The 27,165-nt window shown below is 34.6% G+C and overlaps 1 protein-coding gene across 2 annotated transcripts in view; it reads right to left on the reverse strand.

Moving 5' to 3' along the window:
* Positions 1-21,664, reverse strand: part of LOC113505993 (sn1-specific diacylglycerol lipase beta) — a 35,156-nt gene extending 13,492 nt beyond the window's left edge. Inside the window, exons 1-5 of one of the 2 annotated variants that reach the window (XM_026888859.1) lie at positions 21,054-21,664; positions 12,907-13,131; positions 9,193-9,305; positions 7,546-7,767; positions 2,877-3,192 (exon numbers count right to left, since the gene is read on the reverse strand). In XM_026888859.1, coding sequence (XP_026744660.1) covers positions 2,877-3,192; positions 7,546-7,767; positions 9,193-9,305; positions 12,907-13,131; positions 21,054-21,148 — 971 coding nt within the window. In that variant the 5' untranslated portion in view covers positions 21,149-21,664. The remainder of the gene's footprint in view (positions 1-2,876; positions 3,193-7,545; positions 7,768-9,192; positions 9,306-12,906; positions 13,132-21,053) is intronic. The other variant, XM_026888862.1, reaches the window with a different exon arrangement.
* Positions 21,665-27,165: the final 5,501 nt, after the last annotated feature.

A 27,165-nucleotide genomic window follows, 5' to 3' on the forward strand; every position in this document is an offset into this window, starting at 1 on the left:
TGTTAATTTACAAAACAAAGTTTTCTACGTGTGTAAATAATGTTACTTGTACGAGTTGACTGAGACCAATTCGTGAGACATTTCAATTATTTATTTGTTGTTTCCGTACAAGCCTTTTTTGGTTCTTTGCTATTAAAGATTTTACTCTAAAAATTTGTTTAAAATAATATAAATAGTTGTTTAATAAGGCACAATAAAAAAATATTAAAAAAAGAAAAAGCATGGATGTTCCTTCCCAAGATTTTTAAAAATTTCACATCTGTTTTTGTTTTGTTTCATAATGACCTAACCTTGTTATACAACCGCTGTTTAATTATAACAAACGACTTATTATACAGCAAATGAGGAGCTTTATAGAGAAAGCATTGGATAAGCTATGATCATAATGTAATTATTTGGTTTAACTTGAAAGGCCCTGTTTGGGGTCTTGCCAAATATCAGTTCATTTTCGACGGATTCGTAACATCGATTTGTGAACGTGATGTAAAATTATAATAAAGTTTACTTATTTTAGTGCGTTTACTATGTTTTTTTTAAGCTAGAATACCAAGCTATTGTTATTGTGGAAGAGAGACGGGGCTACACTTAAGATAGTGGTGTTTCACTTTTAGACAGCGTCAGTCTTGTCCTGTGACCAAGTAAGATTGAAAACCAAACCGAATTTGTCTGAAATTGATATTGATACCAGGATTATACCTGGTATCAGTTTAAAAACTGTTAAAAATATTTTCTTTCTGGTAGTTTGTATCCGTGCATCTGTGTATATTTGTTACCTCTTCAGGGCTAAACGGATTGACCCATTTCCATGAAATTTATTGTGGAAGCTTACTTCGTCCGTATGTTTAAGCGTTGAGTTATACACCCTGGAGAGAAAGGTCTTTTGAGCAACAAGAGCCTGTAATGTCCCACGGCTGGGCAAAAATCACTTCCTATTTAAGAAGGTACGAATGTGAACAAAACACACCTGTTCCACAAACTCTCAATTCAACAAAATGTTTGCTGAAATTGAATTGTCAAACCTTTGAATGAAAGCTGAGAACGATTTAATTAGCCGCTGAGCCGGTGGGTTCCGTATCGTATTTGACATGGTAATTGCTTAATTAATGATCAAAGGACCAGCTGTCGTGACTTAATTGACACCTAGAATTAGTGTCAGATGATCTGACAGTCCTACACTTTAATGTATGGAAATTTGCGACTGACATTATGACAGCAGCGCAGTTTGATCTATTTGCATTCGTTGTAAATTGATTTTGTTATAGATATCATTTATAAAAGATATGGAAGCTTTATTTTTATAAAAGGAACGTGAAATTTAGTTTTTAAATTGTGTCTAGTATAAATGATTAAGGAAAACAGTAATGCAAAAACGGATACGTTTTAAAATAAAGTTATTTTACCGATTGTGAAGTTGGCATACGCTGTACTAGAAATTATAAACAAAAACTAAAAACTAATAAAATTGAATTCTAATGAACTTTATTCAGTGTTTAAATTAAAATTCACATTTTAATTGCGATCGAAAATGTCGCAAATGTTTATGTATAGACAGTCGGCACTAAGCTTTCGTAAATTGAAATGTCAAATGAAATTTACTTACAAATGGCCACACAGACACAAACAAAACAACTTCTATACTTAATAATAACATTTATTTTACACTACTACTCATTTAACAAGTAATTTTCCAAAATGGTGTTGGTAAAAAAATGTCGGCGTTGAAATTCAGTGCATTCAATTGATTCAATGTGGAACTTTGAATACATCAATAAAATACAAGCCTATATTTTTCCAAATATATATTTAGAGCTTCTATGGACGTAATAGATCTACCTATTTTTTAATTTACTTGGCTCCACCAGTACTTGAACATTAAACGTATGAAGGTCTAAACTAAATGCAAAATATCCCGAATTTTCGCTAAAGAACGTGAAATATTCCAGAAAATAAACTTGAACGTCTCGTCACGGCTGGTTGTCCATAATAGAGCACTTGTTTGTAGGGAATGTCGGGCGTGGCGACGGTGACATGTTAGCAAACGAATACCTCGCAAATTAGTCGTGCGTTTTAATGATACATTAGGAAATAAGGAATCTCATGTGGTCGTTACGCAAGGTAATGAAATGGCAGTCAAGCTGATGATTAAGGAAGGTACAATTTTTTTTTGAGAAAGAACGACTCCAAGGCGTCGGCAAGGATTTTTTGATAGGGAAATACAAACAGATATGAAATCTTCAGAGGATAATTTATTCAGGTCGGTTACGACTTAAAATCAAAAGCCCCAAATATTAACTGAACGTTTTCAGTATTATTCAGTCACTATTTCACTGCCAATATTTAACACACATGACTTGTGATAGTGTAAATGAGGAAAGAGGAAAAGCATTTAGAAATTCCGATGAAGGAAACGAGATCTATAAAGAACATCCACATACTCCTCAGAGGTAATAAAACCTAATAGCCCCATTACTGCACGTAAACGCGGAAGCACCAATACCCCCGGGAGTTGAAAACGATCAGAATCTTCGGAGACTACTTTTAAAAGGATATATTGATACTCTATAAACGTGTTACTGTTATTTTAGCTGTGATCGTTCACTTACGAATAAGGACTAACACATTTTTCCCTCCATGCGGTCATGAAAGTTTATATTTTACTCCCTGAAATTCATGGCTTGAGTTACAGTGGCATAAAGTAAAAGAAGTGTGTATTTTGGGGTTAGAAAACTTCATGGTAGTCTTTAGAAGACCCTATTGTAATCGGCCCATAGTCAGGTCATTGGATTAGGTTAAGTACTAGTATCGTGGGTGAAACGACATGTACAGACGTCGAACTCATCTCCTTGCTCTATAGATAACATATGTAATACACTTACCGACAACAGCAGCACGTCAGGTGGCGAGCCAATTTGCAGAATCCAGTAAAACAGTGTCGATACAGCACGTAGGGCCATCCATAAGCTGCTATAGACAGCCTCAAGTAATAGAGAGCATCCTCCAAGTTCATCCAGGGCGGTGTTTCAGAGAATATTTTGTTCACATCCGTGGTGTAAATAGGTTCTTCATCGTTTAACATTTGTATCCTTCTCATTTCTCTTGTTTCCCTCTTCTGTCGGACCCTGAGGAGCACGCAGCCGGCTACCACGTCTGAGGGCACCAAGTCCGTTGACCGGAACAGTGCACTGAGAAGAGCTGTAAACAGAGTTATGTTATTTTGAGTTTACAGAGAAAGATAAAACTTTAATGGGATAGAGTATTTACTAAATTAGTCGATTCTTAATAAGAAAAATTGGTTTAATTTAAAAAAAATCGACACCAGTTGATTCTAAAGAAGTATGGAAATCAGGAAGATACCTTTTTTGTAAAAGCCTACTTCTTTCTAAGAAAAACTTGTTTATTTCCTGAATAACAAGTGATATATAATACAAATTTATGACCATTGTCTGTTTAACAGGTTGTATGAGTTGACTTATGTTGTTTCATGTTCACATTTAAAACTCAAGATGTATGGTATTGTCCGAAAAGGTTACCGTGTACCTACTACACAAAGGTCAAAAAAAGGGTGGGTTTAGTCGGTAAAAATCTGACACTCTCTTCAGCTCAACCCAAAGAGGGACGAGTCATTTGATTGTTTCCTTCCGGGAAAAGACGTTAAAGTCGACAACTGTCGTTTAGCCAAGCAGTCACAGGGTAAAATGTATATCTATCTATAAAATAATAATAATATATGCGGACAACATCACATACATTGTTCTGAACCCAAAGTAAGTTGCTAAAACACTTGTGTTATGGAAGTCAGATACAACGAAGGTACCACAAACACCCAGACATGAGACAATGTCGAAATGTGATTTTTTACATTCACCCGACAGGGGATCGACCCCGGGACCTATGAGCTAGCGACACCTTGAAACCGGTGCGTACTAACGTACTCACTAGGAGTAACGTGTTGCCCAGGTAACTGGGTCGAGGAGGATAGAATAGGCAGAATAAATTAGTTCTAATTTAAAAATTAAAACAGATAAGTGTCATAATAGCAATATTAAATCCAATAACACAAAAACTTGTTAGCACGCATACAATTCAGCCTTCTAATTTTTTGACAATTATGATTGCAAGATTGTAAAATGAGCGTAATGACCATGTACCTAGTTTTTTTTACCGACTTGATTAATACCAGTTTTTGCAAGTCCCATTCTTGTTTTAAGTAATGAATATTAATATTTTTATTTTTAGACTGTAAAAAATATACGAATAGTCTACCGCCTCGTCTCGAAATAATATTATTACTTTGTGGAAGGGAGAGAGCGCTCTACATGGCGCATAGCGGTAACTCTCTTCTACAGCTGCAGTTTTTCTGAGGTGTTGAAAAGCCCTCTCAGAAGCTCGTTTCTAAGCTTTGACTGCACAAGTTGATAAATCACAGGTTAAGCTACCAGTCCCCCTAAGGGGTATCGTGTTGCCTAGGCGAAGTCCTAGGTTGAGGAGTTCAGATAGGCAGTTGCTCCTTGTCAAACACTGGAACACTGGACTTTGAGCCGACCCCAACATAATTGAGAAAAGGCTAGGACGATGATTTGGCAAGCCCTCAGAAAATAAGAATGCAGCAAGGTAAATATTAAGAAAATATAATTATAATCATTAGCTTCAAATACAATTTTATTTTATTTATTTAATAGTTCATGTACACAGATACACACACAGAGTACAGAAAAGAAGAAAGATAGAACACATAGTACATAGGCACAGCTTATTTCAACAGAAATTTCTTCCAGCAGGCCCGTATGTTTCGAGTATAATCAGAAAGCGTCACACTCCATAGTTACCGTCGTTTACGTAACAGTGCTGTGTTGTGACCACGATTATCTGAATCAGACCGGAACAATCCTATAGGGCAGCGTAAAGGTCGGCTAATGGTCTAATGCATTTACTTTTACTGTACTGTAACTATTTCCTTAAGCTTAATTCAATTCAAATCAAATATAGTCAGATTTCAGGTTAATAAAATGTATGTCCCTCATTTGTTTAAATAAAAAAAAACAGAGTATACAGCAGCCTACAGCTGCTTGAAAGTTGTAAGAGACGGCATTTTATTGAATCCACTAAAATGATAGGTTATATAAAATCATAGCTTGTTCAGAAAAAAACTTAAACATTGGCAACTTAATGCTAAATTGTTCACAAAAAATCATCAGGTTCTTTCTAGATATTTTAATATTCTATACCTCGTTACAGGGTTACGGGCGGTTCGAAGTTTGCAACCAAGTTGAGCATAAACCGTATTATAGAAAAGATCTGAATCCTTATTATGTCACGGACTTGGTAAGGGAATATGAACTTAAGCACAAATTTAATAAAAAAGGGTATAAGCTAAGCTGTGTTTTATTATTTGAGTTACACTGCTAGCCACGATTCCGCAAGACCTATTAGTCACCTGGTCTGACTCTATCTGTCTAGCTTGGACAGAAGCCAGGCTATTGTGGCGTAGTGTGACTAAAACTTATCGTTCTGTGTTTTATAAAAGGTGGTTTATTGTAAAATAAAACGTTAAATAACGTTTGACGTACAGACCAAAATTACGGGTGTGATAATAAAGCTAAAGCTAAATATAATGTTAAAAACGCTCCATGTTCAATATTTATAACTCAAACGTTGTATAAATACCTCACCCAAACACATGAAAAAAAATCATTGAATTCGGTGCAGCCGTTTATTAGTTCACATACACGAACAGACGGAATTGAGGTGTATTTTTATATTAGTTGGTTTTTGAAACGGACTAATTACACAGTAAAAACCACTAATAATTTTCCTTAATCAGACCACTAAATAGTTTGCCTTAAGAAATGTAAAAGGAAATATCACGGCAAGGGTACCATGTATGTACAGTCACTAACAAAATCCATTCACCCAAACGGATTTTAAAAGTCATCGCTTGTACGTATTTTATTTTCAATAATTTCTATGTAATGATTCACACTTTATGCATAATTTGCGTAGTCTATATAATTATCCTCAATGGCACCTTTAATAATGCTAGTATTACTAAGGCTTCACTGTCCTTCTGTCTATCAGCAGGCTTAATCTCATAAAACGTGATAGCTATTATAGGGAATTGAAATTTTCACAGAAGATAGAATAGAAGATTTCATAGAAGATATATCTGTCTGCAGAATAACAAAAATATTTTTTAAAAAATCAAGTTTAAATCATTGTTATTGGGATTTGAGGGTTGATTATACTAGTATTTTCTCCTTAAAGTTTATAAGCATTTAATTGACAGTTTGTCAATTTGATTTGTTTATTGTCTGTTGTAACTGACTGTACTGCTATTTGTTCTTCGCTTCCAAGTAACTATTTATAGATAGTTAACTTAGCTGTAATGTAGACAAGGGTTTAACCGTGTACTAGTTAATTTATTGTTACGGCTTTGAGTAAATAAGGATTAACCATAGTTCAGTTTATTGCGTAATCGTATCGTACGTAATTTAAGAGCATAACTCAAAGTAATGAGCACTTATAATATCTTAAAGTAATTAAATGAAAGAACAATTTGTTATTTTTTGCTTTAAATACACCAGATGGCGCTTCGCGACGGTAAAAAGAACTTTAATTTTAATATCTCCTCATAACAGAATTGGACAGGATCAGACCTTCTCTTTTACCTGACTTAAGTACCTACTTGTATGTTAACTTAATTTGTGAACCTAATATACCTACTACACGTTTAAATTAAACCGCCATCAATTAAGCTCAAGGTTCCTCGTTATGCGCTTTTAATCATTTTATAAGTGAGTCTAGTATGCGACTGTTAATGACCCAATGATTTCAGTCTAAGTTCTAAGATAAAAAACATATTATAGCCTCAATGTAAGATACACGAATGCTTATCCTAAGTCTGGGTATCTTGTGCACTCACAAGACACCCAGACTTGAATGTTTGTAAAACCCCCGGCAATACAAGGGTTAAATTTAGTAGCACGAGAGTTCTTAGTTTGATCTGTAAGAGTCTGAGAACTTATAAGGAAATCCCCCTATACATGTATTTAAATAAAAAAATATTGGTACCGTTTCCGTATTTACAAAAACAATATATTTTTAAAACGTTTTCCTTGTTATGTATAATAGGCTCATGTGCCTAAAAATGTAACTACATTTTTTTATTGACAAGTGATATAAATAAAAACTAGTGATGAATTTAAATGCAGCATGATGACAACAAGCAAGCATCAAGTTGATCTCTACATACCCACTTTTATTTATGAGACGTATTCCTTTAATTAACCAGTGACTCAAAGAGAGGGTTGTTATAAGTTTGACGTGACTATCAGTCTGTGACATCGCAGCTCCCAACTGATTGAGCGATTTCAATTTAGTTTGTTTTGTATTAAAGGTAAAATACATGCCAGTATTCTTATACACGTTTAATAATAATCAGTCCTGCGACTTAAAAGTTGCCTAGGACGAAAGATTTTTACTGACAACGATATTTTTAATTAATTTGCCTTGTTACTACATCGTTCTAAATTATACAGTATCACATACCTGCAACTTGTTGAAACGCCTCCTTTCCATGTTCATCTCGTTTCAACCAGCAGAAGGCCCATCGGAACCGTCTCGACCAGAGCCCGGTGACTTTCCTGTGATGCCGGACTTGATTCGGAGTGTCCTGCATGTCACCGTAGTTCACTGACCCCAGAGGGTCAAACACCATGAATAGGCCGAAGACTGTGAGGCCTAGTTGTACCCAGTTGAATAGGACTATACCTGTAATGTGCGAAATTGTGAGTATTCGAAAATACGATGTTTTGAAATTTTGTCTTGTAGATTGTAAACAAACTTTACGTACAACTTTGGACATTATTATTATATTGGTATTTTTTATATATATTTTGGTTATGGTAAGGCTAAAGAAAGGCATGTATCTATAAACAAAACGTATTTAAAATATAACTTTCGATATGAATCGCTTGCACCTTATAGATAGCCGGTTTTATTTAGTTATCTTGCTGTTACGCTATTTTAAAACCAGCAATGTACAGCTAACATTAAAGCTAGAGCTCGTATTCTCGTAATTATGGTGTTATGTAGATGTATAAAAGCCGACGTTTTAATGTTTAGAGGTTACTTTATGGTCTAGTTTTATTAACGAAGGCTAAGAAATCAGTAAGCAGTATAGTATGCTGTTATAGAGATTGAGTTTGATAAAGCATCATGTTTGTTTTTAAACGTTATGCTTCGGTTTCTGAAAGGATAATTAATAGATAAGTTTATTATGGGTTTGTATTAATGCATAAGTGTGTTTTATATATGTTTAGGACTAAACCAATAAGATTAAGCTGGAAATAAATTAAACTATATTATACTATTAAATTGTGTTCAGTCAACAAATTAAATTTAAAGAGCTCTGATAACAACGCTATTTCTTATTTCAGTCGAATCTTTATAGAATATTTTTTTGAATGTTATGAATATGTTTTTAAATGTTTTGAGAATTTATTTTCGTTATTCGACTTTTTTTACTAACTGTACTTCGGAACTTGGTACTTTTGTTACGTTTTAAACAAGAATTTACAATCACTTGCGGTTGACAACTTATTAAGTTAAAAGAAAGATTCTATTCGTGTCGGCAAGTCCTTAGAAAACAGCACTGTGGGAAACAATCAACTAATTAAAATCCAATTTTGATACTGAACATTAATTTGTACTTACAAATCTAGATCTAGTAATACTACCGATAAATTATGCGTAAAGTTACCGTAGTTTGGTTTTATCTGTACTAATATATAAAGCTGAAGAGTTTGTTTGTTTGTTTGAACGCGCTAATCTCAGGAACTACTGGTTCAAACTGAAAAAATATTTTTGTATTGAATGGACCATTCATCGAGGAAGGCTATATACCATCACGCTGCGACTAATAGGAGCGAAGATACAATGGAATATGTGGAAAAAACAGGGCAGGTATAAATCATAACTTAAATCTTCTAACAACGTGGACAAATTCGGGGGCAACAGCTAGTAGTTATTATAACTATACTATTAGTATGGAAATAGATGATTAATATTTAAGATAGGTGGCAAATGTCAAACAAAAAAAATATAACAATTCGATACGAATACTTTATCGATAGCGTTCATAGTAATTGTTCGTCAGTTTCTTATTGCTATTGTTAAATGGGTTTCAATACTTACTTTGTATGACTATACTGGAGAACTTATCTTCGACAGAACATTGTATGACCTCACAGAACATCCACATAGTTCCCATGACGTTTAGGGCCGTTTCAGGAAACACTAACAGCACCCTGTAACAAAATATTATTGTATATAATTAATAAATCTAAAACGAATAGTCGTATGAACATGTACTTGGAAATGCATTTGTTTTATTTGAACGCTTTTTTAACGCGCCTTAAAAAAGCCTTAAAAAATCAGGCCTTGGAATTCAGATACAACGAATATACAACAAACACCCAGACCCGAGACAAATTAGTAATGTGTTTTTTACATTGTCCCGACCTGGGATCGAAGTTGGAACCTCAGACCTCGACACCTTGAAACCGGTGCGTAAGCCACTCGACCACGGAGGTCGTCGTAATTGCAAGATAATCTAGAAGAATAGGTATATACATTTTTTCGAATATAGTTTTAAAATAATATGTGATAATAGCTGTAGCTCGTGGGCCCGCCCGTTGTTAGTCGAATATGATCCCACGGGAACATAAAATCGGAATAAAAAGTATTGTATGTGTTAATCCACCTTATAAGCTATCTGTTTAACAAGTTTCGTCTAAATAAGTTCAGTGGTTTTTGCGTGAAAGGGGAACAAACAGCAATATATGTAAACATACAAACTTTTGCGTTAATATTAGTAGGATAGTTTTATACGCATAATTTCTTAACAACTTATTTAAAACGTAACCTACTTATCAGTTATTTGTATCTAACGACACGTAATTAGCCAATTTGTCGTTAATTTAAAGCTTATTCTTTCACAACAGTTCAACAGGCGATAAAGTGAGTATGAGTCAGACACAACACTCCCAGTGGGTCAAGATTCAAGTATAAACAACAACAAATAATTAGAATGAATATTATCATCGACTTCTATAATAATAAGGTATTTTCATTATTACGAGTACGCTGTTTATAAATGCTATTGGGGGCTAGTAGTAATAAATAGTATAACGGGAATAGTAAATCACGTTTTTTCCCCGAACTGCGTCATAATGAGGTTTTCCAGCGTGTGTATTTTTTTACGAGTATAATATACTGATTTATTATAATGGCTTTCATGATTATTTGAGAATGGTTTAGTCACGCGTGTTTATAGGGATTACCCGACTAGTTTCGGACCCAACCGAAGTTGAAATCATTTTCTTTTATTTTCCAGATATTTTTTTGTAAATAACGTCAGTTTACTTGTAGGTATGTGAAGTCAACTGAAGACTGGACGTTTTGTATTTTTTTTAATATTTTGAATTTTATTTCTAAATTACGTCACTGGGTATCTACGTTTTTTTACTGAATTTTGTTAATACTTTGTCATACAACACGCCAAAAAAGCAGTTTATCTGTCATCACGAAAACAGATTTTTTTTCTTATTTATCAACCGACGAAGAGTAGGTCACCAGAATCGTGTTGATCCCGGTACAGATAACATTTGCATGATCATTTGAGAAAAGGTATTTGCAAGTCTTAGAGAGTGCTCGCGAACACGCGAAAGCTAACGAGGCTTGAAATTTCGAAACTCTCTTAGGAGTTCTCCGAGAACTCGGTTTTACTCTTGAGATAAGACCGTTCATTCTGTGTCTTTAAAAATAAAAGAGCCTTTTGAAAATTAAAGGATTTATTGCAATAAAATACTAGACAAAAGAGCAATGTAAAGTTAGGTTTCGTTTTTTTTCAACGGCTCTCGCAGTATAAAATTTAATCCTTGCACTCGGGGAGTTTCACAAACATTCAAATCACATGCACAACCACACCGAGGAATGTTTGTACTACGCGCGGATCGAACCCGCGACACGTCGCGAACGAGACTCGATACCATGTTTTTAAAAGGATTTCAACATTAGTTGCTGGGAATCCGCTTTATAATCATAACTATATTTAACTTTTTCGACTTTCCGTTTTTCCGATATATGACTTTCTGTTTTGACTAGTTTCCCTTATCGTAGCTTAGTCTTAGCCTTGATTTAGTATTTTATTCCATTCGTTTTCAATTCCCATTAAACGCTTTCTTTAAACAAATTCTTCTGTCCGATTAAGTCTAATACAAAAAGAGAAGTCCCGTTGCAAAAAGCCAAGCCCGTTTTGAAAGTCATCTTGGTGCTATAAAAAGTGATGTCTTAACAATTTGACGGTGTAGCAATGGCTATACCGATTGGCATGTGCTTTCGAACACTTCAGCATTCAAGTAGGCTCGACAAAAAACTAGGTTAAACACTTCGAAATGTATCTATAAAGATATCAGGGTACTAACGAATGTTAGAGAAATATAGCTGCTGTTGAAAAGAGATGGCGCTCTACGTAATGTACTGCTGTCACGCTTGCACAGCTGAATAACATTACTTTAAGATGGCGGTAAGTCTAGACGTTAAAATGAAGTGAATGCCATTTTAATTACCGAATCAAATGTAGTCAGGAACTAGAAATGTGTGCCAAGTGTTGTGTTCGAAGGTGATCGCTCACACGCGGATGTATTTTACAAATACTCTTTATTTTTGAAGCACATGTATAATATACGATGACTTACAAACGTTGAATCAGTAAAAAATCAGAAGTATGTTTATCAGTAGACGGTAGTCATAATAGGACTAGATGGCGCAATAGTATGTTATATACTCCAGTCTCTATCATAGCAACGAAAAATGTTGTTACAAAATAGAGATATTTAACTATCGCTAACTAAACATGTCTCTTTAAAAATAGACATAAAGTCTCCTAAAAACCTTACCTGTTACTTTTAAAAAAGCAATACTGGTTGGTATGTAGTTAACTCTACCATAACATTATTTGAGGATCTACCACGTCTTCTTATACCTAGTCTGTTTTTTATGTGGAAGCAAGACGCCACCTAATGCCATGTAGTGCTGCATCTCGCTCCCACAACCACTGATCACGTTAGCGCTAAGATTAGAAACCCATCGCCTCGGTGCAGCTAGCATAGAGAAAGTAAAATTAACTAAAGCAAAGAGAGAAAATGTACAATCGTTAGCCGTACTATTTCTATACCAGTGATGTTATTCTCAAAATATTCCGGTTCAAATTCGAGGCTGTCGAATTGACTTACATCAAATCGTATATCATTTTTGCGTTATCGATTTTAAATTCGACGCTGCGTTCGATGCCACATGTTTAGAGAATAGTATACCCATAATGTAAACAAAATATCATCTATAGCTTACCTTTCAAAGAGATGATTTACAACGTTTATTTATATTCTATCATAATAATGACAGCGGCATGTTGTTATGGGGTTTTATTAGATTTTCGGTATTAAATAAAAGCAGAGTAAATACACTTTCATTGTTATTCCCGATCGCTTGAGCTCTCGTTGTAGCCGTTGGTCACGGACACCGGTTATATTTTATTATCAAGATTGTTAGAAAATAGACGGATTATATTTTAAGCAGCTTTGTTTGTCAATGGTTTATGAAGAAATTAAATTATTTTAGAAGGAGGTTATATTTAATTAAGCTTATTTAGCCAATTTAGTTTAAGGATAGAGAAAAGACTCGAGGTAGAGGTCGCTCTTGCATTGGCATATTATGGTTGCTGGATATATAAATATTTTCTATATTGATAAGTTCGTTATTGATAAATAACCAGGTGTCAGAGTTTAAACCTTCTTTAGACCTGTGACGTGGCTTAAGTCACAAGTGAAATTAGAATCAAAAACTTACTTGATTAAAAGTAACGGCGAGACCATCTTCCGGGCATCGATGTCTGTGATGGTCCCTCTGGCGGACTGCAGTGCGAGCGCAGCCAGCAGCAGCATCAGGGCAGCCTGCAGCGTCAGCGTGCCGCACAGGTAGAGCCTGACGAAGGCGCCACCCTGCCAACCCTCGGACTGGCACTGCCATGTCACCGGGTATAGGACTTCGACTACTAGTGCTATTAGAACTAGCCTGTGGACAAAAGTGCGAAAATATTTGTTTACAGGTACTTTTTTGTTATTAGCAAGAATAAGGTATTATACGATATTCCTGCATTGGGGAATATAATCCTTGTGTAGCAGGTCTTTCAAAACAATTGAAATTGTAATTACAAAGATACTTAAACTTAGGAAACAAAAATGCCCTACGCGACTTATTTTTCTTACATGAAAGTTGAATGTTAAAAAAAAAAGTATTGTGCAATAAAAGAAGTTTGACACCTACTGTTAAAGGAATGTAATTTAAGCACAATGTTTGCATACGATATTGTGATATCTTTACTCAAAACCCTTATATAAATTAACAAAGCACCTAAAACAAAAGAAAAATATACATTAACACGTCAATAAGTAATCATTTAACTTGCACAAATTACTCTCTCAAACTTGCACACATCACTCTTTCAGAAACCTAAAGGTATTTATTGCTAGAATCGTCCAACAAACACCATTTAGCGTTCTGAAAGAAACATCCAAGTTGTAAGAGTTTCTTCAAGGTAATGACTATCATAAATCCAGCCTAAAGTACAGTTCAGTGGATAAAGCTTTGTAATTCTACAAATGGTGAAGTTTTGCTTTTTGGAGTGTAAAAGGATTGATGAGATATTCGTTGACCGGTGTTACTAGATGTACCTAAATAGGGATTTGATTATTTCGTTTATAATATGTACACACAAAAGTTAGCGATTACTCATCATAGTTCTGAAAAAAAAACTAAGCTTTTATCGATGGTGCTGAGTGGTGATAAAAATCAATATACCATAAAACAGAAATGTACCGAATATTTAAAAATCGGGCTTCAACCAAACCTTCATCTTTTATCTTAGTTACCATAGATACTCAAATTAATGTCACCTACAATAAAGAACAGATCGTTTCCGACGGTATTCATTTAATAGCTTTTCGTCAGGACAAAGACACCTTTCCCCTCCTTTCATACCCAGACTTTTTGCCACCATTTTATACAATAGATGTCTTGTTCGCATTTTTTCGCACCTGAGGCCCTACCACTACCGCTTAAAGTAATAATATTGCAGATGTGGAAGCGAGACAACAAATTACACTTCACAGAGCGACGTCTCTTTCCCACGTCCACAATAATATTTCTTATAAGCTGTGATGGTAGGTCCCCCTATTAACGACGTACAAAGCCATATTGATAACGGCTCTGTTTATAAAAGAACAAGTTGAAACAAAGAGAAAGAAGCGCGTTAAAATGATGCTGTGAGAAGAAAAAGAGGTATGTTTTGACTTGTTTGGAAAACATCAAAGAGTCTGTCATGTAAATCAAACTGTCCAAATTGTATACCGCCTAAAATTACTGTTTCATTTTAGCCTGTAACGTAATACAAAATTGTAATTTAGTGGTTACTAATTTATGGATATTACATGGCACTAGTACAAAATAGAAGAATGGTAGAATTGGTACGAAGGCACAAAAAAGTATTCATAAAAAAGATTCTATTCATAATTTTGGCCAGTCACAAAACCTTTAAATATAGCGACAAAAGTCCAGAAAACGATATTTCAAATTCAGAATCTTTATCTGGGTCTGCAAAGTTTACGTTACAATACCGTTCAAAGGTTTAGTATCTATACTATGGTATTAATTAGAACGTACTTAAAGCCTTATGAACGGCAAACTGCGGCAAACAAACGGAACAGGAAATCGCATTGTCTCTTACATGTTACGTTGTCCCACTGTAATGTCTTGAATGGTGGTGTGACGTGAAAGAAGCTTGGAGAATGCTGAAATCCAGGTTAAACTTACGACACATATAGTCTTACACTTATGTATTTTGATTTCTAGCTATCAGCAGTCAAAGCAATGTGTAAAGAGGTAAAGTTTGTGAATTTGTGACTCTCTCTCATCTCAGGTCCTGTTGACCTGATTCGGGTTGTTTTTTTTTGTAAAAGCTACGGTAAATAAATCTATCAATATCAAATCGGCACAATGTGCTTACTTTTATACTTAGGTAGATGTGTTGACTAACAGCCTGGCTAAATAATGGGTGGAGATGTTAGCAAAGAGGTTATAAATGTTTGCTCGATAACTCATTACATATCATATTACTATTTTGATGGTTAACATGGACACTTCAGTAGGTTACTGCTGGTATCGAAAACTGCCCATGGAAAATTATTAAGGAAAGAAAATTGCATGAATTTCAGATATAGCTGATGCGGTATTTCGAAACATGTAAGTCAAAGGATCGTCTAGGAATATAAAGTAGTGATTTTGCATGGATATGCAGCTTGCAAGGGGTCAAAGCTGGAACCGTAATTTACATTTTTATTTATAACATGTTTTGTCGGAGGAAGCAAATATATTGGAAAGACTTGTACATAGAACTTGTTAGTGCTATATAAATGTTCGATAACAGTAATTGTCAAATGATATTTAATATAATTGACAGTTACATATTAGGGACTAAGACTGATTTTGACAATAATTTAAAGAAATAAGAAAGGGAAAAAGAGCACTCCCATTCTAAGGAATTAAATATTTGCATCACTGGGGTTCACAAACATTTAAATCATATTCAAAAAGCCACCCTTACTAAGAATAGGCGTGTGTGATGTTTTATAGCGGGAATAGGTTTGGTGAATTGTTCTTGAAGGGCTCTATTTTAAATGGTGCCTACACTAGATTCAAATGACTCTCGGATATATAAATATGAAGAAAAAATAGTAAGTAGTAGTAAAACATAAAAATGAAACAAAAGACCTTTTAGAATAAACGATTCATTCGAACGAAATTCCAAGCTTAAAAGCGTAACAATCGTTCAGTCCAATCATTCAATAAATTATTCAAATAAAAAGCGATTCGACCAGTCAATCAAAGCATCGGATTTCGCGACAATTGAAAAGCCATTACAGAGCAATCAAACGGAGATTCGAAGGTCGAATCAAGTGCAGAGAAATTGCCGGGCAATATGGGCTGTGAAAGCTCATTCATATTAATGCGGGTGGCAACAAGTGAGGCTCAAGTGTCGAAGGTACCGTGCGCCATGTTTGGATAAATACTTCAGGTGTTGGTACCGTTAGATTGATTTTGAACTTAAAGAGAGAATTTTACATCTATTAGTGATAGAATAGAAAATAATTTTCTTTATTGCACACAACATAGGTACAGGTTTTGAGAAAGAAAAGTAGTTGAAAGGTGTCACAATTATCGCTATTAAAATCGATAGTGGTGTAGAATATCTATATACTAATATATAAAGCTGAAGAGTTAGTTTGTTTGTTTTTTGAACGCGCTAATCTCAGGAACTACTGGTCCAAATTTAAAAATTCTTTTTGTGTTGAATCTATCTATATCTATACTAATATATAAAGCTGAAGAGTTTGCTTGTTTGTTTGTATACAATGGAAAATGTGAAAAAAACAGGGCTGGTATAAATCATAACTTATATCTTCTACCCAAGGAGACGAAGTCGCGGGCAACAGCTAGTTATGAATATTATGGATATTAGGTATTCTCTTTTTTTAATAATACAGCGATTCTATGGTCAATTTTACGAGGTGTGACAGTTATTTAAAAGTTTGTATTAAGCAGTGGCGTAGCGTGCATCGGCGGGGCCCCGCATAAAAAATTGTTTGGGGGCCCTTATATGGGGGTATAGATTTTTCACAAAAGAAAAGAAATATTGTAAAACGAAATATTTATTTATCAGTTAACATAATTTAACAAATAAATAATCATTTTAACAAATAATCAACCCTTTTACAAATATCAAATATCAAATCAAAATTTAAATATTAATTCTCTTTTAAACTTTTGAACGCACGCTAAGGCTGGAAAAAAGTAATTGCTTAATAGAATTCTGTCATTTGTAAATTAAAATAAATTAGGAAGTTTTTTTTTTTTTCCTTACACACTTTGGGGGCCCCCGTGGCCCGAGGGCCCCGTATAATTGATACGGCATATACGGCGGTAGCTACGCCCCTGGTATTAAGACATGTACCTACTAGAATTATAACTCCTATAAAAACAAAAGTCGAAAAATCCGGGAAGAACTTAAGAAACAAAGTTTTCAAATAAAAAATATTTTAATTTGTTTCGAATTCTCTCCATCGTTTATCAAATATACCGCGAAACGAAACAGTAAATTAATTCTTTTATGATATTTACTGTTGTGGAGATTGAGAAAAGTTTCCAAACTCTTTCTGTTCAATGTTTTGATGCCATCGAGACCTTTTAAACTTTATTCCTTGACTCATAAAGTTCATATTCTATTAAACCAGTTTTATTGATAAAGTTTTTAGTGGTATTGTTTTATTGGCGATAGTTTTCCTCTTTGTTTTATTGAGTTATAAATCTGAAAGCTATCAAGCAATACATACAGATATTATTTAATGTGAAACTGTACGGCTGAATTTATATTTTTTACACAGTTTCTAAACCTATTACAATTAAATTTGGCAGAATCATAGATTTATGACCGAGGTTAACATACTTATAGAAGGATACTTTTTGTCGCTTTTAATCCTGATGTCCATTATTTTTTTAGAAAATATGTACCGGTTTTTATACCGGATGGATTAATGTAATTCTAAAGGATTTATTTTATTGTTAGTCAATACTGTGGAACATATAAATCTTCTCTTTCATTCCCTTCCATAATTACATTAAATAATTACCAGACAAGCGATCCCTTCCAGCAAATCTCGATCCTCTATACATCTGTGATTCCCGACAAGGGCAGATTATTTTATTATTTAAAGAATGCCTCCCGCTCTAAATAACTCATTCCCTATGACGCGTGGCTTTCACAAACATTCAAGTCACATGCAAAAAGATACCCAAACTCAGGACAAGCATTTGTGGATCACATAAATATTTGTACTACGCGGGGATCGAACCCGCGACAAACGCTCTGTAGTGATAACCTCAACCACTCCGCTACCCGAGCAGACGTGGTGAATTCCGATACCTATTAGTAAACCCCAAAATAAAATAAAATAAATGTGGACAACATCACATACATTGTTCTGAACCCAAAATAAGCTGCTAAAAAGCACTTGTGTTATGGAATTCAGATACAACGAAGGTACACCCAGACCCGAGACATGCATCACTAATTGATAACCTAAATCCATTTTAAAAACCAAATACGTTACAAGATATCGCACAGCTGTAGTGTAAATTAATTATTTAACTAGGTGGGTAACAGGTTGTGTGAAAGTGAGGGTTATGCAACATGAAGATGTCCTCAGATCGCGGTCAATGGAACTAGGTGACTGGTTAATTACAGCCGACATTTATGAATGGTGTATGAGAGGTTTCTCTGATGACGGTAGCACGATTTTCTGTCAGTATTATGGTTATCTTGTGTGTGTGTATAAAATATATCTAATATAGATTGTAAATGTTTTCAGATAAATAAAAGTATACTCTTTTGTGTTTTGATTTAGTATATTTGAATATCCGGCATAAAGGAGTGAAATTCAACTTCAAATTGGCAAAAAAATTAGGATAAACGTGAAACCAACATTTAAATACTGGGTTTAAAGAAAATTACAACAATACTAAAATAAATACTCACCTTTTTTAAACTTTATTTCCTTAATTTCAATATAAAATAAATTATACATACAAACATAATTTACAAAGCGTTAAAAAGACATCTTCATCCCTGCCAAAGTCGGGCAACGTGCCCAGAAGGCTGGCTGATTTAAAAATGTAGATATTTTTTTTACAGCAACACCAATAACCAGAATGTGGAATTGGTTCTTAAAATGTCTGAATTTTGTAGCATTTTTTAAAAGTTACGACAGTAATTCAAAAGTTTTGTCCTCTTAGAGTCAAGAGACCAAGAGAGTGTTAAGGCTAAGTATATGTATTAGAAGTTTTTAGACGAAAACTTTTCGCTAAAATTTTATTGCATATTTATCCGTCTTACATTTAAGTCCTCATATCAAGTGTGTTTTCGATCAAACTTTTCGCAACGTATTATGGCATGGCGACGATAAATTGTTTTATTCCAAATAAGTTTTTAAGTAGAAAACTCTTGAGATTTTATCTGTTGTTTTTATTACAGTAAGTATAAAAATAATTTTATATCACACTCAGCTTAAACTTATGAAAATTGTAAGAAATCCCAGTCAAATGTGCGTCGGATGCGTCAAGGAGGGTTCAATACGCATTTTCAATAAAAAAAGTTCACCGATCAAATTTATGACCGTACCAACCATTCCTTAACCTCGATATTTATTAACACTGTTGCTTGTTAAAACAACGGAAATACATTATCTGTTAAGCTAACTATTGTTGTTCATGAGATAAATACTAGCGACAGATAATCGGACAAATGAAATCAAAACCCTATTAGTGTGGGTAGGGTACTCATACAGTACCGATTTCACACATTAGGTATGTAATCCAAAAAAATATCTTCTATTATTATCTTTTTTATATAAAATTTATATTATAAATTTACAACTTCTATTCAAATTATAATTTAAAATACTCAATACTTAATTGTTACCATAGTATAGATTACTATAGATACAAGGGAATTAACTATCTTAAATCTTTAAAGAGTGCAAAAAGATTTCCGTTCAGTATCCGACACTCGATGTTACGACTATCGAACGTCTGTTTATTTTACGATCTCCTCTCGATCCAATAGCTGTTTTATTCTGTTTTATAAGCACTCGGCGATATGAGTACAAACGTTACTGAGGATCCTATTAATAACATATCTAAACAAACACAGAAGTATCGTAAGAGTTTGTTTGACCCTTAGAGCTGAACAGACTTTAGTATTAACTAGCTATCGTATGCTAGGTTTTCGGCGTGGTTATGAAGATGTAAGTTAAGATTTTTTTTTAAAGATTTGTATTTTTAATTTCACGCATTTTCCTCCCTTTTTGTTACATATTTCATTACAGACTTGCTCCTTTTGATCATACCGGTGTATCGTATAGCCTCCCTCAAGAAATGGGCTATGTGACTGTTATATATTTTTAAAATCATGTCAGCATTTCTTGGGACTATCAATTGCGGGTTTATTAATCAAATACCATGTTTGCAGATATATCTATCTATCTATCACGCTTCGACTCGATAATAAAATTTAAACCTGGCAGTAGACACATAGAATCAAAATTAAAAGGTTTTAATTTCAAATAGGCTGTTTCCAGGCACTTTTAAAACTTTATAGTTATGACTTTAGTTGCGTAAACATTCAATATTGACTTCAATACATCAACGGTTAGGTACCGTAAACCGTAACAATGTAGAAACAAGTTCCCACGCTTCTTCGATCACCTTCCGGTATTAGTCAAGATACAATGTCTTTTTCTGATTACAATACTTAATTATGATCACCTTGTAACTGACATAACATTAGTATGTAATTTGCATTATAATTTAATTCTTCCACTCAGCTTCCTCTGCCATGCGGTGTAAAAAGTAGTTGATTGCACATCAGACTCGTCACGTTAAGTAGAATACCTATTCGCCATTTGAATAGAACTTTGAATTTCGCAAGATTTTGTGTAAATGGTAGGTGGTTTTGTAACATGTTTTTTTTACACATTAAAAATCTTCAAATGACTGCTCCCGCTTTGGGTTGGGCTAAAAGCCATCTATGCTCCTTCTTTTGCCTTTCCTGTGCAGGGACCGCAGTAATTCTCTCGGACTATCCCGCTGGCCCATGTTTGTGACACCTTTAAGTCGGGGTAATAGGCCCTTAGGCCAAATTATATAGGGAAAGTAATATATGCATAAATTCTGGCGTGAAAAACAACAGATTCTACAGGGTAATACTGGAAGGAAAGTCGCTGTGAGATTTTGGTGGCTAAACAATAAATCGAATCCAACAAAGCATGGAAAAAAATCTTTTTCGGTTTACAAATATTGTCTTATATCTTCATTGGCGTACTTACCAAACAAATCTGAAGAGTAGTTCAAAGATGCTGGGGAAGACGAGATCGTCGGAGGCTGCCAGCCATTTTCGCCCCAGCAGCCGGAGCGCTGGCATTCTGTAACAAACACACCATATATTAGTACAGTTGATAATGAATATGTAAAAGCTATTCACTGCTAGTTAAGATATGCAATTGTACTGTCATATCTCCTAATTGTAACTGGATGTACAGATAACTATTGATTGTAATGCTTGAGATCCTCACTCTTTCTGTCGTCCCACATTTTTTAGGAAATCTTATCGTATCTAAACAATTATTCCTGATAATGGCAAGTAACTCACAGAGGAAATTATAAAGTTTTTATGTCTTTTAAATAAGTGAAGTATGTGGTCTGCCTAGACAGCGGCAGTGGGACTTTATCCTTATGACCCAGGATAGAGAAACATTAAAAAATTTGCGCTAGGTAAAAAGTCGCCCACTTTCCCCTCCAAAGAGCTGTCCAGTTCTCTCCACATGTTAACAGGTCTATCTCCACTTTAACGACATACCACACCTCCAGATAAGCTGAAGCCGTCAATTGACTAATGCCAAATCGACAAAAAACAGACTTGATATAATCATCCATTACTGTGAGTACTTTAACACAAAAACTATTTATTAATTACGGCATTTGAGAGGGCGGGATCCCCCGAAAAACGGGCATCGGGGTAAAAGCTAAGATAATGTAATTGCGGGCAATTTCGTATCCAATGTCGCAGAAGCTATTTGCGCCCTTCATTAGTCCTTATAAGAACTGGAGAATTTCTTTTATTTTTTTCCTTTAGTCCTGGGATTGTTATATGTCGGCCTTAGTTTCGGGCGAAAAAGTTCGATCGTTCATTTATCTCATCGTTTGTGTTAAGTAAGGTTTGAATACTAAAAGCGTTTTAACTCTTAAAGAAATCGATTCGTGACTGTTTAGCCCCGATTTCCACTAAGTGTTGTGGTACTGACAGCTAGCCGAAAAAGTAAAATGTGTCAGGTGTTTTAGAAGTGACCAATGGTTTTTTGTAATTCAGTTGATACTGCTTAAAAACTTGACAAGTGCGATTCGGACTTGCGTTAACGATCGTTCCGTGAAAACAGGCTTAAGAAATATGATTTATCAAATTAAAGATCGTATCAACCGTTCCTTAACCCGATTTTTAGTTTTATTCGTCGAAATCCGGCATATAGTTTCAACTGCCTAGCGAACGGCATTGTGAGATGTACTTTGCGACAGAGGATCGGACAAACATCGGAGCTCGTGGCAATATTGTTCCAATTTGATCTTTTTGCTACGGATCCCTAAGAATTAAGAAACAAGCAAGAGTGGATCTATTCTGCAAAGTTGCAAATACTCGGACTAACTGTCGTTTCGCGAGATGTTTTATGTACGCTCTCTTTTACGCTCTAAAAGCTTCTAGCTGATGTTTTTTGTGCGTAAGTAAGTAATTTCTATAACATTAAATAGGTAGGTAGTCAGGTACCACTGAATGGCGCAATATTTTACTTTAAAAGATCAGAATTTACACACAAACATACACATATATCTCCAAAACTTCATTTTCCGAGTATTTTTTGTGTTTTTTTATGGTTTACGTTTAGCATGTACTGGTACTGTATGCCCACTATTACTTTATCGATATTTATGTCTGTTGGCATGTATGTTTCTTTATCAAATAAAAAAAGGTGATCCTCAACAACACTCCCGACTGAATTCCCATCTGAATTAAGATGCGAGCATATAATAGTGGAACCTCTCGATCTCAGGTAAGCACGCAGTTTTTATTAGGATTTGCTAATGGCCATGATAGACATAAGATACTTATATAGTTGTTGATGCCTAGCTCAGTAAATACTAGCCTTGTTGTGTAATTGCAAAACGTAAATTAACTGACGTTTATATTGAACAATTTGCTCACTTTGTTAAATGCTTATTCTTGCGTATTTATTTATTGAGCTTAGCATTCATTTATTTTGTGAAGCAATTACGATTGAATTTGATTCCGTTCACTGGTTTGTGAAACTATGTAAGGAGGTACTTATAAGTTGCTGTGTCTGCACTATCAAATTGTATAGTATGATTGCCTGGATGTGTAGAAATATAAATATATAGTCAAATTAATGAGGGACATCGGAAATGTAGGTAAAATGTAAAAGTTTTCTTTTTTTGTATTTTGGCCATGACACTGCACGGATAGCCTTGTAGTTTATTAGTATTAATAAACACGAAAAATGTATGCGCTAGGTGTTGTTGGAGCAATCCCCGCGTATGACAAGCATGTGTATGATCCACAAATTCTTGTCCAGAGACTGTGTGTCTTGTGCATGTGATTAATTACCTTAATGCGGTAGATTTTTTTTTTAATAAACAATATAAATAAAAACTTGAATCTCGTGTTATGCCTGTTTAAACTAGTTCAAAAGTGACGTTAACTCTCTGAATAGACCTGTTTCCATAATACCAGTTTTCTGGGAATACCCGCAGACATCTTAATAACAAGTCTGAGATTAATTAAATCGAGTTCTAAACAAAAGGATGTGGAGCAAATAATACTTATCAGATCGCGATTTGAAAGGTTAACTATTTAACTCCAACACGTAAATGGATTATATGTCAAACTTTTAATTACGTCAACGAAAGTAATATACAATCTTCTTTATTAATAGTAGTCAAAGACGAAACATCTTCTAAACCATACCATCATCAGTCTAGCCCTGCCAGTTTAACTCGCATCAGCTAAATACCAATGATTTAAGAGGAGCGACTGCCTATCAGACCTCAAGCCATTCAACTGTGCAACACGATACCCCTTAGACTGACTGGTTATCAGACTTGCCAGCTTCTCACTGCCCTTGACGACTGTCAAAGATAAATAAATAACAGCTGGGGTCTACAATTTAACGTGCTTTCCGAAACATGAAGGAACTTGTTTCGACATTCATGGATGGTCACCCATTCACGAACCGACCGTATCAAGTGTAGCTTAATCTGTGTACTAGTGGTAGCTTAGCTATGAGGTTCTCAATTTGCCAAACTATACTAAAAACAATAAAAGCCCACAAAAAATAAAACCGAAGTTTATAAAATTCCAGAAAGCGGCCTCGTTTTGACTAATTTATTGTATAAAAAATTCAGTGCAACTGAAGGCCGATTTTTCGTCATTTTCCAGTATGGCCGGCGAAAATTCAATTATGTAACCAAACACGATTCGAGCTCATCCCTAGAGCTGAATAATTAAATTCTCGTTTACGGAAGTATCTAATTAAAAACAACTGGTAATCACCTAGCTGACTACAAACCAGTACTTGAACAAGATAATTGTACAAGACTACGACCTCATTTAACAGTGTAAGAACTTTTTAAAGCCTTATTCTTTATACATATGTATACCTATGTAGCATTTTTACCGTTGTTGTTGCTTTAAATTAGCAATTAGCAAAAGTTAAGTTAAATAAAGTCAAGTATGAGTCGGAATTGTGACACAGAGGGTTCTTTATAAATAGGCTAAAGAAAATCAAATTTGTAAAAATGGTTTTCTATAAAATAACCGTACCAATCGTCACTTAACCTCGACTTTTATTAAGCTATCACGGTTCATGACATTCAGCCTAGTGACAGATGGATATACAACAGAACCTTAGTTTAATTAGGATCTGTTTTTACCCTTTGGGTACGGGTCCGTTCAAAATTAATTGCCTGCCAGGAAAAGCTCTCCCTGTACCATCTCTACCGAGTCAACAACTTAAAAATAAAGGTTTTGCACAAACAAAACACAAACTCTAATTCCGTTAAAAAATATAACATTGTTTCAAAGAATTCAATTTTCTACTCATTCATTAACAATCATAGCTGTGTTTAGAAAACTCGCCATACAAAAATTAATAGATTTAAAAAATCTAAATATCCACGTCTTTAGATGTCAATTTTTATCAGATTTTGTCACTTTTTAGGGTTCCGTACCTCAAAAGGAAAAAACGGAACCCTTATAGGATCACTTTGTTGTCCGTCTGTCCGTCCGTCTGTCCGTCCGTCCGTCCGTCCGTCTGTCAAGACCCTTTTTCTCGGGAACGCGTGGAGGTATGAAGCTGAAATTTATATTAATTACTCAGGTCTACTGTCCTTTGAAGCTGTGAAAAAATCAAACTTCTAAGCCAACGCAATCAAAAGATACAGCCGTTTATGCTGCAAATTTTCGACACTTGCAAGGGAATCAAAACCTACAGGGTGCTTCCCGTGAACTCAGAATCTTGAAATTTGGTACGAAGCAACGTCTTATAGCATAGATAAAGGAAAAATTACGAAAACCATAATTTTTTCGTTATATCACATAATATATATTTTTTTAATAATTTTAAACTTACTACCTATTTCCTCATAAACGCGTAGAGGTATTAAATTGAAATTCATACCAAATACTCAGGTCTATAATACCTTTAAGCTGTAACAAAATCAAACTTCTATGTCAACGCAATCAAAAGAAACAGCAATTTAAGCTGCATATTTTGAAACTCGCAAATACTCGCAAGGGAATCAAAACCTAAAGGGTACTTCCAGTCGACTTAGAATCTTGAAATTTGGCATGAAGCAACGTTTTATAGCACACATAAAGGAAAAATTCCGAAAACCTTAAATTTTTGGTTACATTACAAAATATATAACCTTGCAGGTTTGTACGGAACCCTCGGTGCGCGAGTCCGACTCGCACTTGGCCGGTTTTATAGTTGTAAATTGCATTGTCATCGGGTTTGAAGCTACCCTAAAAATTTCAGCTTGCTAGCTTATCGGGAAGTGTTTTAAAATTGAGTTGCAAAAATCCAACCGGAACAACAAACAAACAAGAATGTGAGTTTATAAAAACGTGGAGAAATCCATATAAATAATTGCGTAACGTAACATTGGAACATTGAAGTCGATCCAAATCGCATCGGCTACGTCATGCGTACGACAAAACGCGAAATGACGATGTCGCGCGACGGTCTGCCGAGCCAAGAGCGGACACTGAACCGGTACCACGGGGTATTTTAGGACATGACCTACACTTTACACTCATTTTAGGGTTTCGTATAAATTATGCGGAACTAATTTTATTAAAACTGGTTACTTTTAATCATGAAAATGATTTCTTTTACTATTCATCGGATTGGACAACGTCCATTTTGTGGGGTAGTTATGAAAATGGTTTCTTTTTGTAATATTAATTGGATTTGACGTTGTCCATTGGGGTAAAGTTGAGGATATTGTTTCTAGGGAAGTGGATGTTTTTTCTTTTTCCATAAAGAAGATGTTACTCTCTTAGAATTTTTAGGAGTAAAAAACAACTCGGCCCCTCTTGAGATATTCCATCTGTTGGAAACTTAGAAAAAAACATAAACTAAATACAACCTTTTCAATTTTTTTTTATAGAGCCCATTCTAATAAGAAATACGTAAAACAATTATAAATTATTAATTCGTCATTTAAAATACAAAGATGTGTTACAGAACCGATCGCCTGCACGTTTGACTCGCACTTTGCCGACTTTTACACTTTATTTAGCCCTTGACAAGTCCCGGTCACTAGGGTAAGGTATTTTTAAATGGATCGCGCCTCATTTATTTATATTTTCTTTTTTGATCACTTCTATTGGATTTCGCTACTTTTGAACAGTTGTTCAAACAGATACCATATCCATCTCCACTTTTGTGAAGTTATTTGGTTAGTGACGTCCAATTTCTTTGGTGTGCAAAGCAATTGACACAATTTATATCGCGGTTTTGAATGGTTTGAACTGTGGTGTAAACTAACTATCAAGCGAACTAAAACGCAGCGACGGTTGTGTGTTAAGTGCATACTCATTAAAATAATTCAATCGTAGTTAGCAAATGAAAAAAACTGCACACTAGATATAACCACCTGTTTTAAAAATGTCGAAAACCTTGCACACACTCTAAATTCCTAATTACAAATGAGCACTACAGTTAAAGAAACTGGTGAAGTGCGAGTCGGACAGGCTAAAAGAGGGGTCCATTGAAAAAAAAATAACTTAAATTTATTTATTTTTCATAACAATCGTTGCTTAACCTCGATATTTATTTTTATAAGACCAGCAGAAATCCATCATCAGGA

This window comes from Trichoplusia ni, chromosome 2 (assembly GCF_003590095.1).
Source record: "Trichoplusia ni isolate ovarian cell line Hi5 chromosome 2, tn1, whole genome shotgun sequence".
Taxonomy (NCBI): domain Eukaryota; kingdom Metazoa; phylum Arthropoda; class Insecta; order Lepidoptera; family Noctuidae; genus Trichoplusia; species Trichoplusia ni.